The following is a 14,620-nucleotide window of genomic DNA, read 5'->3' on the forward strand; positions in this document are numbered from 1 at the left end:
GGAAAGAGATGACTTGTTGCTAAGAGCCGGGGTAACTCTTAACTGCCTACTCACCCTTCCAAGTGGAGAAGAAGCCAAACAGCCCCCTTCCTAGCGATGCGCGAGAATCTACAGGACAGATCAGTTGCTACTTCCTACTAAAACAGAGAAGCTGACGCTGATTAGCAAAGGGGAGAAACTTGATACTCTCAGTCATCGGACAGCCCCTAGCCTGGAAACTTACAGCTGAAGGCACCACCCTTTGCAGGGAATGCTGGGAAGTGTAGTTCTGTGAAGCAGTGGCGAGAGAGCTCTTCAACGCCTGAAGCCCTTTGCGAGCCAAGCTGCTTTCCAAGGCTTATCCACACTTCCTCTTGCCTTGTTGCATTCCCCCCAGGGAAAACCGTGCTTTAGTATTCAATTGGAGCAAAAGGCAGTTCAGCTTATTACTGGATAGTCCTGAGAGTGTCACTGGTGAATATTGGTAGTCAGTGTGGGGCAGAAAGGAGAAGGAACCTGTTTAAAACCAGGTGCCCACCTTCACAAATGTAAGGTGCTTCTCAAATGGCATTGAGCGAGTGGCATTTGCTGGTTGTGCATCTAAACAGAATGAGGAACTTCCACTGAACAGTTGTGGGAAACTGCCTTACACCCAGTGCTCCATCTGGTTCAGTACTGTCGACACTGGCTGGCAGCAGCTCTCCCAAGGTTTCAGAAAGGGAACCTCTCCTTGCCTTACCTAGAAATGCCGAGTGCTCTACCAATGAATCATGACTAAGCCTGCAACTAGATAGCACATTTATCTGGAATGCAGTGCGATTTACTTCTGAATAAATGTGCACAGGATTACTCTCCTTAGGACATTTATGAAGTCGAATAGACATTTAATTAAAAATAAATCTAATTTAATTAAGTGGGATTTCCTTCCCAAGTACATACGAACAGGTTCTGGTGAAAATGCCCAAAGGCATACAGCTTTTCATTGGCTTTATAAATGTGAAGAATTCTAATGAGGTTTTTATAGGCCAGTCTTAATTACATTTACTCAAAAGTAAGTCCCACTGAGTTTAATACACAGATTAAAAAACATAAATGGAAAGAGGCATTAACTTATTGTCTCTATAGTCAATTGATGGGGTTCCATTGGCAAAGGCATTTTTATATCCTCTCCCCCCACCCTGGTGAAAGTGAGGGCAGCCCATAGAAATCAATGCAGAAACCTAGGCTTTTAATATAGCTGTGATTACATAGAAGTGATCTCCTATGAAAAGAAAGGTCCAGGAGAGGAGCTGCTGCTTTTCCTCACTCGGGACTGGTTTGGCGTGAAATATGAACAGCAAAATCCTATGAATATCTACTGAGAAGTAAATGCAACTGAATTCAGACGTAAATGGAAGTGGAACTTACTCCCAGGTAAATGTGTACAGGTTTACAACCTACATTATTTTTAAAGTCCTAAGTTTTTAATACTGTAATAGCCATGCCTGTACAAATTTCATGGCCAATTCAGTCCATTTCCCACCATATAGCAGGTTGTGGGAGTAGAGGCTATTAACACAGTGGCAATGTAAAGCTATGTTAATAACACAGGTTGGTACTGAAGCTAAGTGATTTACAACAACCCGGCGGCACTGTCAGCCTTGTTATATCCTTATTGCAGGTTGGGGGGGGGGGTGTCAGGCTGAGGCAGAATACAGTGGTACCTTAGTTTACAACCATAATCCGTTCCGGAGGTCCGTTTGTAAACCAAAACAAATTGTAACCTAAGGCGCGCTTTCGCCAATGGGGCCTCCCCCCAAAAATTGTTCATAATCCAAAAAAAGTTGGGTTGTAATCCAAAAAAACGTTGCAAACCAGGACACACACTTCCGGGTTTGACATGTTTGTAATCCAAAATGTATGCAAACCAAGACACATGCAAACCAAGGTACCACTGTACAACAACTCTGCAAAACAGTCCCGCTTTAACACTACAGATCGAAGTACTTCAAGTCAAAAATCACCCATACAGAATACCAGTCAAGCTGCAGCAAAGGTCAGTCTCCTTAAATTGCGCACCCAGACTTGCACCCTGCCAAAATTCAGCATTCAGTTGCACAAAGAAACCTTGTGTTTCATGACCTTGTGTGCAGTCACATTACAGCTTTAAATGTCCAACTTTTTTAAAACAACAACACACAAAACCCACATTTTCTGTATTTATTCCTAAAGGCAGTTCTCATTTCTATCCTGGAGAAGAAAAAAGAAATGTTCCAGAGCTGGCCCACCCATGAGGCGTACCGAGGCAGTCGCCTCAGGTGGTGATAGCTGGGAAGGGTAGCAAAGCCCTGCCCCGAAGCGCTTGCCACCTCTTGCATTTGTTGCCCACCTTCTCCACTCTGGCCTCCTTTTTTCTCCCCCACTGTCTTCAGCATACTGGGGCTTTCATGGGGCGCCACCAGTTGCCTCAGACGACTGCCGTGGAGAGCGAAGGTGACAAGGATACCATGCTCTGTTTTGTCTCAGGTGGCAAAACATCCTGAGCCAGCCCTGAAACATTCTATTGGAAGTGGAAACCAGACCTGTGTCTCAGTCTAGTAATTACAAGCCTATAGTTAAATGGGACTTACTTTCTCATAATTATGCTTATGATTACAGCCCAGTCTTACACACATCCACTTTAAAGTAAGACATGCAGAATTTAGAATTGCAGCCCCAGTGTCACCTGTGGAAACAACTTCTAAAGTATGTATCTACCTTGGGCAGCCATTCTCAAGAAAGGAGTTAACTGTTTCCAAAGAAGATAGGTTAATGTCTCCTCCTGCTGGTAGGTGAGTGGACTGACATATCTATCAATAAGATAACTATGGGCATTTAAATCTATGCCAAATAAAGTAGGAATGAGGAATTGGGCTTGGCAGGGGTCTCAATATGGCCTGAGAAGGCATTCCTAGCAAACCATGCCCACCTTCCCTACACCTGATGTCATAGGTGAGGTATGGGGCAGGTTCCTCAAGTAGCTACAAATGAATTAGGGGCTTAAAGGGACTTCCTGATTGCTCTTTCGCTGAAGCAAGGTACTGTATATCAACTGATAGGGAAAGTGGAGAGTTCAACTTGCTCCAGCAGGTTTGTACAGAAACCGCTGCTGAAACAAAACTTTTAAAACTATATACAAGAAGGTGATGGATCTTTCTTCTGGAGATAGTATCGGTTTGACTGCTCTTTAAAGTACGGTAACATGGCAAATCTAGTTGCCAGCCAGAGTAATATGGAGTAAGTTGGGTGTCTCCATGGTAGGGATGGAGGTGCAGGGACAAGAGGAGAGTCAGCTTAAACAGAAAACAGTATTTGCAAATGAATTTACATTTTCAAAACCTGTTCACATGCTGAGCTCAGGTAGACTGAAGGGAAACAATAGGCTTAATTACATTCCTCCCAATGTGAGGGGAGAGGAACTACCTAACCAAGCCTGGCAGGGCAGCGTACTCTATGGTGCTAACCCCTTCATGGCTTAATTACCTAAGCACAGTACTTTTCTTCTAGAAAAAAAGGTGCCGATACTCATCCTTTTAACCAGTGCTTTTCTTCTAGAAAATAAGGTGCTGGCACTGTGTGCCCTTGAGGAACCCCCACCCCCCGAAAAGCACTGCTTACATTGTTTAGGCTCCAATCCTAGCCATGGCTACTCAGAATAACTCCCATTGAATTCAATGGGGCTTATTCCAAAATAAATGGGATTGCCGTCTAAGACTGCGATCCTATCTGGGAAGCAAATCCCGCTGGAGACTATGGGGTTTACTAGACAGCCTGGCTCGGGCATATATCAAGCATCCCTTTGATAACGGAAGCAGTGATCCTCGTGTGAATGGGCCGCCACGGCAGCAACACCACCGATAAAGCGTCCGTTTCGACTCACACACAATTCTCTTCAATGGAGTCAGCGCTCCACATTCACCAGAGCATAGTGAGATCTGGACCATAAAGAAGGCTGATTGCCAAAGAATTGATGCTTTTGAATTATGGCGCTAGAGGAGACTCTTAAAGAGTCCCATGGACTGCAAGAAGATCAAACCTCTCCATTCTTAAGGAAATCAGCCCTGAGTGCTTACTGGAAGGACAGATCCTGAAGCTGAGGCTCCAATACTTTGGCCACCTCATGAGAAGACAAGACTCCCTGGAAAAGACCCTTTTGTTGGGAAAGATGGAGGGCACAAGGAGAAGGGGATGACAGAGGATGAGATGGTTGGATGGTGTTCGTGAAGCTACCAGCATGAGTTTGATCAAACTGCGGGAGGCAGTGGAGGACAGAAGTGCCTGGCGTGCTCTGGTCCATGGGGTCACGAAGAGTCGGACACGACTAAACAACAACAACAACAAAGCAGGCATAGGCAAACTCGGCCCTCCAGATGTTTTGGGACTACAACTCCCATCATCCCTAGGTAACAGGACCAGTGGTCAGGGATGATGGGAAGTGTAGTCCCAAAACATCTGGAGGGCCGAGTTTGCCTATGCCTGAACTAGAGAGATCAAGCCGCGACCACGTTGGAGAGTATCATCCCTAAGTGCGCACTCATTAGGAACTCACAACCAATTCCCAGCAACGGAACACCCAGCAAAGCAGACACGTGACGTGCCTGAATCTCTACACACGACACGGGCACGCGCAGTTTCTTCCACGTCACGAGCTGAAGCGCGCCGCTCTCCGCCCCTCCCCGACACCACGTGACTCCTCGAGCGCTTCGCCGCCGCGCAGTCACCTCCAGCCTGTCAGGAAAGAACAAAAGCACGTGACTCATCCCTCTCTGGTCTCCTTCCTTTGACGCGCTCAGTGGAACGCTCCCGGGAGAAGTGGGAGGGGAGGAGAAGGGGAGGGTTTTGCGGCCGCCCAATGGGGGACCCGCGACCCTTCGGAGTTGCCCAATCCGCACGCAGAGGGGCGCGAGCGCGAGGGTCCGGGAGCCAATAGCGGGCGGCGGCGAGGCTCCGTCTCCCGTGAGCCACCGGGGCCCCGCCGGGCAGCGTTCCTTGCGTCGCGGCGGCCAATAGGAGCGGAGGACGCTGTGGTACATTGGCAAGGTGAGCGAGGGCGGGAGGGGCTTGGCTGGGTCCAGTCAGGAGAGCCGCGACTTTGAGGTTCGGTGCAGCCCTTCTTCGTCCCCGAAGGTGAGTCTGTGCAGGGGAAGCGGGGACGGCGCCCGCCTGGTCCCGGGCCTCCCGTGAGGGTGAGGCGGCTGCACGGGGAGCGGGGAGGCCCCGGTGCTCGGGTCTGTTCCCACGAGCGCGCCGTTCGCGGCTCCCTTCATCCCGAAGGCCCGTTTGAATTGGGAGCAGCAGTTAAAAGGCGTCCCGTCTTGTCGCCAGTGAATCACTCGCTGCTTCTTAGGGGCGCCTTTTGACGGCTGACCGACGTAGGTTGCTGCAGTCGCGGAATCGTAGAATTGGAAAAGGGACCGCGAGGGCCATCTAGTCCGGCCCCTTGCAATAATGCAGGAATCGTTCGCGCAGCGTGGGGCTCGAAGCCGCCACCCCGAGGATGGAAGAGTCTCGCTTGCCCCCTCAGCTGATTGGCCTGCTTGCTAACGGACATGCTAGACTAGATGGTGGACCAAGTCCTTCTTGTGGGCTGGAAACTCCAGGGCGAGATGGCTTCTAGTGCAACCGGCCTGTTAGTTACCGGTTTTGTCTGCCTGTGAATGTTTCTCTGCAAGGGCAGGGCGAAGGCATAGATGAAAGACTAGGGGAATCCTGTGGAGCTAAACAGGGTGTGTTTGCAGACGGCAGGTGTTCAAAGGGCAACTAACATGAAGAGAACCGGCCAATGGCTTCTTCAGTGCTGGATGTTAACGAAGGTGTAGATGGTGGAGGCGGTCATTGGGATGCCACCTACAAAATGGGAAAGGATTTGGGAAGCTGGTAGATTCGGGATGGGGCAAAAGGCTTTGTAGCCCACAACCATCCGTTTCCAGATGGGGTTGTTTTCAGGGGGACACCTGCAGCTTTGAAATATTGGCTAACTTTCTGCAAGTCCTGTTACCTAATTGTGCTTTTTTGTGGCTCCTAGCTAACAGGGGTATGCACAGTTTCTCTTAAACACCCCTCTTTCAATCAATTACAAAGTCAAATGCCATTTTTGAGTGCCTAATTGCTGTAAGAAGCAATGTTGTATTGGACAAACATAGCTTAGATTGTCATCTGTCTTTCCCCTGACAAGTTTCATGTCTGTCACCTTATCTGTGGTGTCTGTCCATAGTTGGAGGTCACTGATGCACAGTTGCAAGCTATCTGGTTCTTACTTGCTCTTTGTGAATAACTGGACTCTCCATTAATAGTGTTCCTTCAAGGCCATTCTGCCCTCCTTCTTTAATTCTGGACTTAGTTTGCAAAATCTTAATAAAAAGCTATACCTGAAACAGATAAGGAAATGTACTCCATTTTGTCCACACACTGGGCTTTCCCTCTTAGTTGTGAGAGAATTCAGTGGGTGTTTGTGTAAAATGTGACTTTCCCCCTTTATTCAGGATCATCAGAATGCAGACTCCAGTAGCTCTCCTGGCTTCGCCAGCTCTGGTAAGGAATTTTTGGCTTGCAATTGCCTTAGTGTATCTTGGATTACTTTAGTATGTTAATCTCTAATATTTCTCTTTAAAGAGGAAAAACTAAGAGTGAGCTGTTTGATATGTCATTTGAACTCAGTCAACAATAGTTTCTGAAGGGTATGTTAAACCAGACTTACAAATAAGTTAATAAAAGTTACAAGCCAATAAATCCTTAGTCTTCCTGCCCATGCATTCCTATAATAGTCCTCGGTGAGTGACCAACTCTGTTCCACTTTAGAAAACAAAACATCTCTATTTTGGAAATAATTCAGACTCTGTAAGGGGAAGCAGCAAATGGTTTTTTACCTATGAGAATGAATTTATGGCAGGTATGGAGGAACTTGTGACCCTCCAGATATTTTTGGACAACAGCTCCCCTCATCCCTGACCAGGGCTGATGTGAGTTGATCAGAAAGACCTGTTCAGTTCATTTGATATCAATTCATGTGGACCCCCAAAGCAGCTAGTGATTGTTTTTTTAAAATGGACAAAAATATTTGAGTGCACAAGTCTTGATACAAATAGTATTAGGAAGACTACTGCCCATGTCTAGAGTCTCTAGCTAGGTTTAATAGGCAGCAATGAATACTTTCCCTCTTGCACATATATGTCCTTTCCAGTATGAGAGAAGCTGTGTATTCAAGCAAGATCTAGAATCTCCTGCTACAGAGAATTTACATTACATGATGAATACGCATACCTGTCTTGAAAGAGAACTGCCTTCTGATCAGCACAAAATTGCCTCATCACCAGTTGGGGGAAAGGCCTTAGCTCACTGATGTAGGATAAATCTTGCAAGTATCTAATATCAAGTTAAATCCTTAAAATCTACCATTTGAAGGATCAAGTGGGATAGCTAGGAAATATATTTGGCTATGATGCTGAAGAGCCACTGTCAGTCAGAACAGATTGCATTGGTCTCTGAATAGAGCAGTTCTTTATATCCTGATATGAATTTAATGTTTTTCTTTCCAGTTCCGCTGCTGTTCTCGAGCTCTAACCAGGCCAGCTTCCCTGTCTATATTGAGCAGGCCAGAGACTCAGACTCTGCAGGTAGGAATAAACAGCATGACTCCTCATTGCTATCTTCAGGTTTTGTTTGCACCTTGATTTTCTTTACAAAAAGGAGCAAAAAAATGGTTAACAGCATCATGCAGTGATACCAAACTACAGCCAAACAATAAAACTCTTATGCTAAATAGAAACTGTTTTCTATTAATTATAACTCTATACATTATTTTCTCATGATGTGGGAACAATAATAACTTCTTTGCTTTCAAACTCAAAGGTTAGCACTAGCTGCCTCTTACATTACATTGACAGCTTAGCTTCCATCAGAGTATCTAGAAGAGGAACCGATGCTGCCATGCGTAATTAAACCAGTTTCACCCCTCTGAAAAAGTGTAGTAGTGCTGGTGTAAGAAGTCTCTTCGCTTGTGACCTAGAAAAGGTGTGGGGAAACTGCGGCTCTCCAAAAGTGGCTAAACTTCAACTCCCATCATCTTTTGCCATTAGCCTTGATGCAAGTTGGAGTACAGCAACAACTGGAGCATCAAAGGTTCCCTGCACTTGGCCTAGTGTGAGCAATACTGGAATAAATCCTGCAGAAGTTCTGCAGGATAATATAATATAAGAAAGGACATTTTTTTTCTTGCAGAAGCTACTGTCTCGTTGATTCTTTTAGAGTCCATGTTAATATTTTAAAAATTCAAAAGCAAGCAGTACTTCAAAACCATTATGTCCTTCATTTAAAAAAAAAAGCATGCTGTTACACAGGATTGAAAAACTTATGTTTCAACTGGTCACCCTCCTTGCTCATTTTAAAACACCTTTTGGATAGGAAATTGCATAAATTTAAGCCTTCATGAACCTTTCATTGCAATTCTAATGTTTACATTGAGTAGTTTCCCCCAGAATTCCCTTTTACTCCTGCTGGATTGGGGAATATTAAGAATTGGTATTCTTTGTGTGTGTGATAGGCATATCTCTGTTTGTACATCAAACAGATTTTCAGAATCTGCATAGTTGTGGTTCAGTGGTTGCTACAAGGGAGGTCATTTCACACACACCCTTAAGGTTTCAGTAGGGGACTGAACAACAGTTATGTCTGCTAGAGGCCTGCATTTCTGTTCCAGCCCATGACCTGGCAGAGGCACCTAAGTGGCATTATTTGCTGTTCTCTCTCCCCACTCCCCCACTGCCAATGCTTAGAAAACTAAGAGTCTGTGTCCAAGGCCATTGCCTCTTCCCTTCTTTCTTCTCTACCCCCTCTTGGGTATGTCCTTCCCCTGCCCTGGAGGTGGGCAGAAGGCAGCCTGGGGTCTGTTTGGCAAGGATTCCGGACTCTCTTAACAATATCAGCAACTGTAAAAAGCCCCACCCACATTAGCTTACTGGGAAAAGATTTATTTTCTGAAAGAAATTGCAAGCTTGATTCTCTTACGGATCACAAATCCATAGGTTGAGCCAGCCCTGTTCTTCTTTCTTAGTGATCCACCCAGCTGAGCTGCTATTTTCCACCTGCCCCAGGTGGAGGCCCCAATTGGCTTCAAGGTTCTAATAATAATAATAATAATAATAATAATATCTTTATTGTCATTGCCCCCTCTCAGGGACAACGACATTAATAAAGAAACAAAGTAGGTCCTGCCAGCCTGATGTTTACCTACCCACTGTTTGGCCACAACTGGATTAAACGCTGTTGGGAAGAGAAAATGATTTGGAGGCTTAAAGTGACTGATATAAATCATGCTAATTACTTGCTTCCTCCACAGCCTTTTGGAGTTTTGAATCGTCAGCTAGCTCATCGGGAATTCCAAACCAGTGCTGTCTCCCGTGATATTGATACTGCTGCTAAATTCATCGGTGCTGGTGCTGCTACTGTGGGAGTAGCTGGTTCAGGAGCTGGGATTGGGACAGTGTTTGGCAGTTTAATCATTGGTTATGCCAGGTAAGTTAGCTTGGGGAAAGCATTTCTGCTTTGTTTCAGCAGGCAGTTTAGATATTATTGTGAAGACTTTTACCACAAATGCATTCCTCTTGGGAGAAGCAGTTTTTTAAAGCAGCTGACAGTGATTGGAAACTCCAGCTAGGAAAAGCTGCAATAGAAGAGAATTGGTGGAATCTGCATGGAATTTTCTTGTCAAGTGTCTTGTTGATAAGAAAAATACCTTTTTCAAATAGTGTCAAATACCAATAGTGTCAAAGGTGTCACTGTTAAAAAGATCATAACCAAAGTTACCTTCAATGTAAGAATCAGCTTGTATTGTACACACAGTGCTCATACCAGCTGGGTTATTGTCTTTCCATTCTTAATGTAATATTTTTTTTGTGCTAAAGAAGCAATTATTGTCTATGTATGGATTGAAGAATATTTTCTCTCTCTAAATGTTCCTGCTTGGTGAAGTGTGTCCGTGGTTCGAAAGTATGTGAGCGCATAAATGTTTGCATTCAAAGTATCTTCACAGATTTTGGAACATAGTATGATTTATTAGAATGTACCCATGTATTTCAAAATTTAGATTAAGGGATGCTTCCCCCCCAGTCTTCTGTCTTGCCTCTCTTTCAACTCTTTATGAACCACAAATTACTAATGACAAGGCTTGAAATATGTGGTTCTTTGTAAAGCAGATTTCCATGGTTGTATACCTTTAATCTAAGAACAATCAAAACACCTTTTAAGTGAGATGTGGTGGATATATCTATGACTGGTAGTTAACAAAGCTTTCCCTGTGTTCACTCTGAGGTTCTACAAATACATTTTCAGGAGTGGGCTTGGGAAGCCTATTGCAGCTTTTTATTTTGGAAAAGCCAATGGGATTTTACCTTACAGATTTCTCTTCTGTTCTACCAACAGGAACCCATCCCTCAAGCAGCAGCTGTTTTCTTACGCTATCCTGGGTTTTGCCCTCTCAGAGGCCATGGGGCTCTTCTGTTTGATGGTGGCATTCCTCATTTTGTTTGCCATGTGAAAGCCTTGGAGCTACGCTGCAGCTGCTGTCTGTCTGTGTCCTCTCCAGTTTGAGCCTGCCTCCCTTGCCAGGGTGTTAACAGATTTAAACAAACTTTCTCTAAATAAATAAGATTCAAGTTTTTTGTTTTGTGCTTTTCATCCTAAAAGCTTGCTCGTAATTCTTAAATATACACATATTGAGAAGGGGAAGAAAAAATTATAATGTGCCAAATCAATCTGGCACTGAGTCCTTTTGTAATATACAATAAAATATAGTTGGCTAAAAAGTCAGTGCCACTATTAGCCCCCAGACACTAAGAAATATTGTAGGAAGAGAACAGTTCTACAACCTGCTTGAAGGATACAATTGGAATGTCACCAGGCCCACAATTCCATAAAGAGTTTGCCTAAGGAACAGGAAGGATGGTCTATACTGAAGTTGCATGCAGGGGAGAGACATACCTTATTTTCAAATAATCTTTCTCTATACTACTGAAGCAAGTTTACTGCCCTCAGCAACTGGAAACGGTATGAAAGCCCAGGACCTTTAAATACATAGTTACAAAAATTCAACAAGCTTATCTGCAGTCTGAGAGCAGTAAGTTCCAATCCCTCAAAGTTGGCATGCCAAAGAGTATCTCATATTTGAAGACTTTTTAGATTTACAGTCGTACCTTGGTTTTCGAACAGCTTAGTTCTCAAATGTTTTGGCTGGCTCCTGAATGCCGCAAACCTGGGAGTGTTCCGGTTTAAGATTTTTTTGGAATCCGAACGTCCAACACAGATTCCAATTGGCTGCAGGAGCTTCCTGCAGCCAATCAGAAGCCATGCCTTGGTTTCCGAATGTTTTGGAAGTCAGTCGCATTTTGAGCCCCAAAATTCTGTGTTTTGTGACAGAACCTGGAGGGTTACAGAAAAAGGGAGCCTTTTTATCCCTGTTCAAAACCTCCCCATATAAAGGCAGTGAGGGCAGTCTGAACCTTAGGACACCTAACCCTGTATTTCCTTTCGAGGAGTCCTGGCAAGTACCAAATGTACAGGTTATGTGTATATATATCTCCTATGGCTTGATTCCGTATAAGCCCATTTCCTGTTCCTCGTTCAGACTGTTTGAAATTAATTTTTTAAGTTATTTTCAAGGTCATAGGTAGGAGCCCTTACCTTCAGCAAAAAAATTCCTGCATTGCAGGAGTGGGACTAGATTACCCTCGTGGTCCCTTCCAACTCTACAATTCTATGATTTCTTAAGTAAAGCTACAACGAACATACTTTATTTATTGGGAGGGGTTCCGTTTGAACTTTGCTAACCCTTAAAGGGCAGAACTTCGGTGACCTTCAGAGCTTTCCTGGACTTACTTGGTAAGATTTCCGTTAAATAGTGCAGAGATTTAACTCGCAACAACAGAACGTCACCCTAAAAAGGTGTCCTTTTTTCCTTCAGGGGTTTTAACCCCAGGCACCCCGCCAGTAAACACACCCACGGCCACACCCGGTGCTTCCCCAAGTGCCTGGCTACACGGGCGCCGCTGCTTCTTTTGATACCGACGTTTCCGGGAACGCTCTATGGTGGAGCAAGGATACGCTCTAGGGAATGGAGGACGTGTAGTCTCTATGGTGAATGGCGGTTGAGAGAAAGAGTTATACGTAAGAGGGACGTGAGGAAGTTGTGGGAGGTGCTGGTGTGGGGGGTGGGAACCCGAGGGGGAAAAGGGCAGGGAGCGAGGGGCGGGGCTGTACCTCGATCACAGGGAATTTCCCAGGAGGGCCTAGTTGGTTGCTGCTGCGCATGCGCGAGAGTCTGAGCTTCGATCCTTCAACTCGCGCGAGGAAAAAAAAGTCGCGTGGAAACTCGGCTTTCGAGTACAAATGCGTATAAGGCTGAATGAGCGGCGCGTTTGAGGCGGGGGGGGGGGCAGTGAAATAACGTTTATCAAGCCAAATGAGGCGCTCTGTCCCTGAAAGGGAACACTCTTCCGCCAAGTTCCGGTGTGACGTGATGGCGTGACGTCAGGAAGAGGCGCTTCTGTGGGCAGGGCTTAGAGCTTTGTTGTGCCCCACCCCTCGAAAGCAGATTTTCCAGTGTTTCTCCTAGATCCAAGAATTTGGGAGGCCCACATGAATTAATGCAAAAGGGCCGATAAAGTGGGCGGCGTTGAGCCTTTGCCTCCCGCTTTTCCCACAGTGCTTTGGATTAACCATGCCCAGTCCATCCAAAGTCTCTGCAAAATAAGCTATGCTGCAAGGATGGGACCTTAGAGACCAACTAAGTTTGTTATTTGGGGACGTGGGTGGCGCTGTGGGTTAAACCACAGAGGCTAGGACTTGCCGATCAGAAGGTCGGCTGTTCGAATCCCCGTGACGGGGTGAGCTCCTGTTGCTCGGTCCCTGCTCCTGCCCACCTAGCAGTTCGAAAGCATGTCAAACTGCAAGTAGATAAATAGGTACCGCTCTGGCGGGAAGGTAAATGGCGTTTCCGTGCGCTGCTCTGGTTCACCAGAAGTGGCTTAGCCATGCTGGCCACATGACCCAGAAGCTGTACGGCCAATAGAGCGAAATGAGCGCCGCAACCCCAGAGTCGTCCACGACTGGACCTAATGGTCAAGGGTCCCTTTACCTTTTGCTACAGTGCTTTGGATTAACCATGCCCAGTCCATCCATATAAGCTATACTACAAGGATGGGACATTAGAGACCAACTAAGTTTGTTATTGGTATGAGCTTTCGAAAGCTCATACAAATAACAAACTTAGTTGGTCTCTAAGGTGCTACTGGAAGGAATTTTTTTATTTTGTTTCGAGTACGGCAGACCAACACGGCTACCTACCTGTTACAAGGATGGGATTTATTCCCCTGGAAAGGACCTTACGCTTTTGACAGCGTAATCTTATGAACGGATGTACTGAGTTCAACGGGGCTTCCCCGCAAGTAAATGTAGGTAGAACTACAGCCTAAAAGCCTTGTGCCCGGCTGAAATTGAACAGATGGCAATTCAGTGACGAAAATATTTGCCTGCTGAATTTCTGCCCAGTACCTCAGTGGTAAAGGATTGTATAACATACGAGCTAAGATCCCTTGTGTTGCACTTCTCTATTTATCACAATTTCCAGCCCCCTTCCCCCAATTAAAGACTGACAGTTGTCAGTGATAAGACAGTCTCTGCTTACAATCTAAAAGGCACAAAGCGAAGACACTGATGGGGGAAAGCAGAGTCAAGCACTATCTCTTAGTTACATTGCGAGAGAGCAGCTGTAATGGGAATATTTTTTTTGGGGGGGGAGCATGGTCTGTCAGCAATACAGATGGGGGGAAATCCCATTTCTCATCCTCTCCTGCAGCCTCATGGAATGGCTGCTGTAGTAATCAACAGCCGAGAGAGGAGCTTGATGGAGATTTGAAAACATCCCACCCTTTAACAGCGTGTGTTGGACAAGGGCAGGGCTCTGGTGCGTCTGAAAAGTTGTGTGACAGACTGAAATCCAGCGACAACAGCCCCCACCATGGAGGCTGTACCTGTTGAATTGCTGCCTGCCATGCAGCTCTTTTGAAGCCCTGGAGATTTCTGAAATCTGTAACCGCCCTGAGATCTGCGGATATAGGGGCAACATACAAACCAATCTTTGTTATGGTCCAGAGACCCAACAAATCGTTACAAAGCAATGTACAATTCATACAGCCTACCTCCAGGTTAAACAAGCATTTTGTTCAAAAGATAGGGATCATTGGTTCTTGCAACCATCGATAAAAACTTTTGCCGCTGCTAATGTTCTAGCGTTTGTCCGGTCTTCCAACAGGAACCTGACCTAGTGAGCCTCTGATTTTCCCGGGAAAGGTACCAGCAAGGGTAATATCAGTTCAACCCTGGCTTGCTCATATTTTGCACAGTGCAACAAAATATGTTTTATGGAATCAATGTCTTGAGCACATGAGCAAAGTCTGCCCTGGAGGGAATTCCTCTCAACCTGCCATCTAACACTGCAGAAGGAAAGACGTTTAGTCTGGCTTTGGTGAAAAGCCTTCGATAATCTGGTACTGTCAGGTTTTTAATGTAAGATGTTAACTTAAAGACATGCCCATATTGTACTCCTACTGCCAGCGGACCACAGACTGCGTGT

The 14,620-nt window shown here is 45.5% G+C and overlaps 2 protein-coding genes across 6 annotated transcripts in view; one reads left to right on the forward strand and one right to left on the reverse strand.

The window, feature by feature from the left end:
• CALCOCO2 (calcium binding and coiled-coil domain 2) overlaps nucleotides 1-12,312 on the reverse strand; it is a 44,048-nt gene extending 31,736 nt beyond the window's left edge. Inside the window, exons 1-2 of one of the 4 annotated variants that reach the window (XM_083582942.1) lie at nucleotides 12,247-12,312; nucleotides 4,596-4,725 (exon numbers count right to left, since the gene is read on the reverse strand). In XM_083582942.1, coding sequence (XP_083439068.1) covers nucleotides 4,596-4,725; nucleotides 12,247-12,297 — 181 coding nt within the window. In that variant the 5' untranslated portion in view covers nucleotides 12,298-12,312. Of the gene's footprint in view, nucleotides 1-54; nucleotides 237-4,546; nucleotides 4,731-12,246 lie in introns of those variants that run through there. The other 3 variants (XM_083582941.1, XM_083582945.1, XM_083582943.1) reach the window with 3 other exon arrangements.
• ATP5MC1 (ATP synthase membrane subunit c locus 1) lies at nucleotides 4,936-10,650 on the forward strand. 2 transcript variants are annotated; one of them, XM_083583710.1, is made up of 5 exons: nucleotides 4,936-5,037; nucleotides 6,480-6,528; nucleotides 7,533-7,610; nucleotides 9,332-9,507; nucleotides 10,414-10,650. In XM_083583710.1, exons 2-5 carry the CDS (start codon nucleotides 6,490-6,492, stop codon nucleotides 10,526-10,528), a joined length of 408 nt encoding a protein of 135 aa, XP_083439836.1. In that variant the 5' UTR covers nucleotides 4,936-5,037; nucleotides 6,480-6,489; the 3' UTR covers nucleotides 10,529-10,650. The 2 variants fall into 2 exon arrangements, with proteins under 2 accessions (XP_083439836.1, XP_083439835.1); XM_083583709.1 differs by having other exon boundaries at nucleotides 4,986-5,124.
• Nucleotides 12,313-14,620: the final 2,308 nt, after the last annotated feature.

The sequence above is a fragment of the Podarcis filfolensis genome (assembly GCF_964270895.1).
Source record: "Podarcis filfolensis genome assembly, chromosome: 13".
Taxonomy (NCBI): Eukaryota; Metazoa; Chordata; class Lepidosauria; order Squamata; family Lacertidae; genus Podarcis; species Podarcis filfolensis.

Coding starts and splice junctions, on each gene's coding strand:
- ATP5MC1 (XM_083583710.1), top strand. CDS start 6,490: ATGCAGACTCCAGTAGCTCTCCTGGCTTCGCCAGCTCTG. Junction 7,611..9,331: donor CAGAGACTCAGACTCTGCAG/GTAGGAATAAAC, acceptor CTTCCTCCACAG/CCTTTTGGAGTTTTGAATCG. Junction 9,508..10,413: donor TTAATCATTGGTTATGCCAG/GTAAGTTAGCTT, acceptor TTCTACCAACAG/GAACCCATCCCTCAAGCAGC.